Below are 5,009 nucleotides of genomic sequence, written 5' to 3'. Positions count from 1 at the left end.
GAGGTTGATGTATTGTTCCCGTATTATTTTCTTCTGATGTTTTCCATAGTGGAGTTTTTGGTTTTGGCGTATTACTTTACCTCTGTTATCTCTGTTGTGGTACACATTACGGATGAGTGTGTGTTAAAATAATTACGGTAACTTATAAAATAATAATATATTATTACTGTTGCTGCATCGTTATAATGTGCGTGTATCTTATGATTTTTAAAATTTTAAAAGATAATAACTCTAATTATAGAGTTCAAATCATTTAACCCTCGATCTGATATAATTCAACCGAATAGTTTGTGTAATACTTACTGGCTGTTCTTGGCCCTATTATTCTCTAACAACTGAGTAATCCATTCAATTATCTATCCCCACTTCGTGTTAAGACGACAAAGCATCAAAAGATTCACTGTTGGATTCCTCTGAGCATACAGCAATTGGATCTTTTGGACGGCGGGAGTACACTGATCTCTTCCACACACCACATTAACTCAATCTATATATCTTCGGCTAGATGTGCTTCCAACGTGCATGTATGTTTCCGTGCCATTAGTAGTCCTAATTAAAAACGAAACTCTTAATCTATGTGCCATGCCAGCCTAATCATCCATTAAAAACGAAACTCATTGCTCCCCGCTTATTTTAACACAAATATATAAAACCTAATCAATTATCCAATTGGTAAATAAATTTTGTAAGAGTGTCGGCTTGCACCATATCAATTCTAGTTGAATTGGATCAAATATTTTGATCCAATGAGTGATCTATGTGGGTTTATGTCGATTAGGCGCATTTATTATCGAATTTGATTGGATAACACGTAATAATTATGCGTAATATATATACTACTAAAATGAGATTGTATTGTTTCTGTCGATGGTCCAGTGATTTGGATATGTGGAGCCCAGTGATGGCTGTCCCGGAGTTGACCGTCCCCGTCAGTCTTTTTTCTTGCACGTGGCGTGGGAACCGTAGATTTTTACTTGTTTCATTAACTTCCGTGCCGCTTCAAATCCAACATGAACCAACAGACTTATGACGGATTCTCTCTCGACCGCCGACTTCCCTCCAGTCAACGCCTGCCTCCCGAGGCAAAGTCGTTAACTGTCACCCTCCGATGAGGCACTGCTCTGTGTGTACATGTGTGTGTGTGAGAGAGAGAGAGAGAGAGCGAGAGAGAGAGATGGGGGCCGAGGGGACGGTGGAGGAGCGAGCGCTGAGGTCGCTGGGGCTCGGCTTCGACCTCACCAGCGACTTCCGTCTCCGCTTCGCCAAGGGCTACCCCGGCCGCAGGTTGGTGGTGCTCAACGAGGAACGCACGTGGGACATCGCCCTCCCCGGCGGCCCCACCATCCGGGGCGCCTCCAGGGACGTCGGCTTCGACAAGGGCGACCGCACTCGGTTCCGCTCCGACGTGCTCGAGTTCAACCAGGTGGGTTCTCCTTGTTCTTCCCTCCCCTTGTGCCCTTCCTCCCAGTGAATGCTTGCTGGTCCACCATTAGCAGTGATCAGGTCTTCGATTCTTTTATGTGGCCAGCAATTTGGCCAAATAGTGTGGAACAAACAGGATTACAGCAATCGGTCTCCTTGTTTCAACTCCTTTATAATCGTGATGTAGTAGCACTTGAGGCACAATCAGTTGGGCATTGGTAATCCATGGGAAGAAGAGCTAAAAAAAAAACATGTGGAAACCTTAATGAAAAATGTTAATCTTTCTCTTTGAATGAATTATGGCAGAGATGTTTTAGAAGGCAACTGCTTCTTGAAAAGGTGGAAGTTATGTTCTTGGTCTGTATCCCTCTTATAAAACATGTACAAGAATTAAAACTTACAGACTTCATTTGTAAGATCTCTCGTGTGAAATGATGTACATAGTGAGCACGTAAATGCATAGATCTAGCTGGCTCTACCCTGTGCCAATAGCAGTATATTCATTATATGGAAGACTGCAAAAGTATGATCAGTTACCACTTCTTAACTCAGGACATCATTTCCTAAAGAAAAGCTGATGGTGGTTAGCTGCAGGTATAGAACTTGTGTGATTTATGTTGATTACCATAATTGTATCCTGCTCAATGACTATTTGTCTCATCGAACAACAACTGATCGAGCCATTTTCTCTGTGAAAAGCTCGACAGTCTATTCAGAGAAGGTTAATGCTTAAATTCATACTATTTTGACATGGTGTTTATTTCAAAATCTTGTTCATGCCATGTTGTTCTTTTGCCCTTCTCCCAACAACAGATGTCTATATTACTCAATCAGAAATCTTCAGTCCAAGGAAAAGTTCCTTCAGGATATTTTAATGCGCTTTTCGATCTAAGTGGGGCATGGTTGGAAGATACCAAGAGCACAAAATGTCTTGCTTTTGATGGATACTTCATTTCCTTGTACAATCTGCACCTAAGATCTTCTCCTCTAGTCCTTCGAGAAGAAGTAAAAAAAGCAGTTCCATCGAAGTGGGATCCTGCATCTTTGTGCCGGTAAGTCCTAAACATGAATCTCTTACAAGAATCTTGCTTGTGGTAATGCCAAAAACCTAGATTTTTTATGTCGCATTTGTACATATCATCTATTCTCGGGTCACATCGATCTATTCTGCATATTAATCTCATATTAAATTTGCATGGAAATGATTACCAGCAAAAATTATACCTTTCTGCAGGTTCATAAGGACCTTTGGGACACACATAATAGTGGAAATCGCGATAGGAGGTCAGGATGTAGTTTGCGTAAGGCAAAGTCATTGTTCAACAATTTCATCTGCTGAGCTCAAGAAACATCTCGAGGACCTTGGAGACTTTATATTTTCTGATGGAAGAAACCTCTCTCCTCTGCATTCGAAGGATGGAGAAGGGAAGAAAAAGGTGTATCACCTTATACATCTTCAATTTATCCTCCACATATTTTCTATAGTCAACAATAATGCTCTTTTTTACAGGTGCCTGAAGTCTTCTTGCAAATCTTGCAATCAAACTACCTGCAACTGCCGAGCTATTCAGAGTCTTCAAGCAAGGAAGTAAGACCCAAAGACTTGTATATGATCTCCAGTTTGGATCTCAGGTTTAACTATAGCTCTTCATATCGACAGGGCCTCTCAGTTATTTGCTCAAAAAGAGGAGGCAATGTGTGTACTTCGAATCACTCGGAATGGCTACAAACAGTACAGAGTAGTCCTGATGCCATATTGTTTAAGTTTATTCCTATTACCTCTCTTCTAACTGGAATCCAAGGCAGTGGATACCTCAGCCATGCTATCAATCTGTATCTCCGCTGTAAGTCGTTCGCATGAACAAAACAATAGAGTTCTCATTCCGATCTCGATGATGATCTTTACTTAATTTGCTTACTTAATTGTATGTTATGCAACTAGAGAACTTGCATAGACAGTATAAGATCATCTTTGTGCTTTATATTGCTACAGTCAATTCTCATTTTCATTTCTTCAGCAAAGCAATATGTTCTGACTAAATTCTTTTGCCAGACAAACCTGATCCTGAGGATTTGCAGTATTTTCTGGAATTCCAAGTCCCGTACCAGTGGGCGCCGCGATACAGTGATTATGCTCTTGGACCTCAAATAAAAAAAGCATCCAATCCTTCTCTGCAGTTTAGATTTTTGGGCCCCAAACTTCAAATTAACACTGATCAGGTACTCTGTTCTTATTACTTTTGTTGGACCCGTACGTCTCTTGTTCCATGATCTTATTGAAGAATTGAATTTTTTGATCAAGTTTGGTGTGTCAGATTGTTCATCATATCATTGTATCCAAGTGCAGATTTCAACATTGTATCTCTGAAAAGAGGGAAAAAAAATGTCGCAAGCAAACACTAATATTGTTGAATATCTATTAATTCTGTTGATTGTTCATCATATCATTGTATAATCTCTCAAAAGAAAAAAGAAAAGAACGTTGCAAGTATACATTAATATTGTTGAATCAAACATACCTCTTGCTTTGCTATCGATGAGATAATTTCCTTTAGAGTCAATAGCTTCTAAGAGTTCTTTGTGACTCGATTCAGGTATCGAGTGATCGAAAGCCGGTGGTGGGTCTGCGGCTATATTTGGAGGGCCGGAAGTGCAACCGGCTAGCCATCCATGTGCAACACCTCTCTAGTCTCCCCAGAATCCTCAGGGCCTCAGCCTCGGAGATGTGCGTCTGGCAGGGATCAGAGGATTCCGACCCAGCATTCATCGAACCGATACGGTGCCGGCAGTATTCCGCCGTCTGCACATCGACCGTGAAGCACGATCCAGAATGGCTCCACAGAGTATCCGACGGCGTGTTCGTGGTCGCCGGCGCTCAGCTCGTCACCAAGGGGAAGTGGGCGAAGACGGTGCTCCATCTCCGCCTCCTCTTCGCTCACGTACCCAACTGCACCATCCTGAAGACCGAGTGGACTCGCGCACCTGCCACGTCTCCGAAGCGAGGCTTTTTGACAAACATGAGCACTGCATTCACGCAGCGTGATGCGCTGCCGACGACGACGACTGAATCTGCAGAGCTGAACTCCGGCGTGTGTCCGGATGGCCCGCCGGTGCCGGTGCAATCGAGGAAGCTGCTGAAGTTTGTGGACATGGCCGAAGTGGTCAGGGGCGCCCACAATGCGCCTGGGCATTGGCTGGTGACCGCAGCCAAGCTTGTCAAGAAAGAAGGGAAGATTGGGCTGCAGGTGAAGTTTTCTCTGCTCAACTACGTGTCGGGGACCGAGACGATGTGCTCGTGACGTAAGAGGGCCGTATACATGCACTCATACGGTCGACTAACTGTTGCAAGTTCTCCGCGTAGTGTCTCGCATCGATCGCACAGTTATTTCGTACAATATAAAAATACGTCATATTAAAAATATAAATGTAATTTAATAATTTATGAATATTAATCATGTAATTGTTTTTAAGCTTTGTGTTTGTAATTAATTAAGTGGTTTTGTTTGACCACATGTTTGACTGTGTGGGTCAACGTACCGGCAGTCAACTAAAACGGGCAGTCATAATAATTACAGCAACCGTTAAAA

The 5,009-nt window shown here is 42.5% G+C and overlaps 1 protein-coding gene across 1 annotated transcript; it reads left to right on the top strand.

The window, feature by feature from the left end:
• The first annotated feature begins 1,125 nt into the window (after positions 1–1,125).
• Positions 1,126–4,920, top strand: LOC135622699 (MACPF domain-containing protein At4g24290-like). Its single transcript, XM_065124755.1, has 7 exons — positions 1,126–1,423; positions 2,236–2,474; positions 2,657–2,858; positions 2,933–3,010; positions 3,083–3,266; positions 3,476–3,642; positions 4,017–4,920. The coding sequence occupies exons 1-7, from the start codon at positions 1,175–1,177 to the stop codon at positions 4,719–4,721; spliced, it is 1,824 nt and encodes a 607-aa protein (XP_064980827.1). The 5' UTR covers positions 1,126–1,174; the 3' UTR covers positions 4,722–4,920.
• The last annotated feature ends 89 nt before the right edge of the window (positions 4,921–5,009 follow it).

This window comes from Musa acuminata, chromosome BXJ2-9 (genome assembly GCF_036884655.1).
Source record: "Musa acuminata AAA Group cultivar baxijiao chromosome BXJ2-9, Cavendish_Baxijiao_AAA, whole genome shotgun sequence".
Classification (NCBI taxonomy): Eukaryota; Viridiplantae; Streptophyta; class Magnoliopsida; order Zingiberales; family Musaceae; genus Musa; species Musa acuminata.
The sequence above is the reverse complement of the archived record's forward strand: the minus strand, read 5'-3'. Positions and strand labels throughout refer to the sequence as shown.

Bases quoted from the DNA above. Each gene is read 5' to 3' on its own strand.
- LOC135622699 (XM_065124755.1), top strand. From the start codon at position 1,175: ATGGGGGCCGAGGGGACGGTGGAGGAGCGAGCGCTGAGGTCGCTGGGG. The intron at 3,267-3,475 runs GTAAGTCGTTCG...TTCTTTTGCCAG, and splicing joins TATCAATCTGTATCTCCGCT to ACAAACCTGATCCTGAGGAT. The intron at 3,643-4,016 runs GTACTCTGTTCT...GACTCGATTCAG, and splicing joins TTCAAATTAACACTGATCAG to GTATCGAGTGATCGAAAGCC.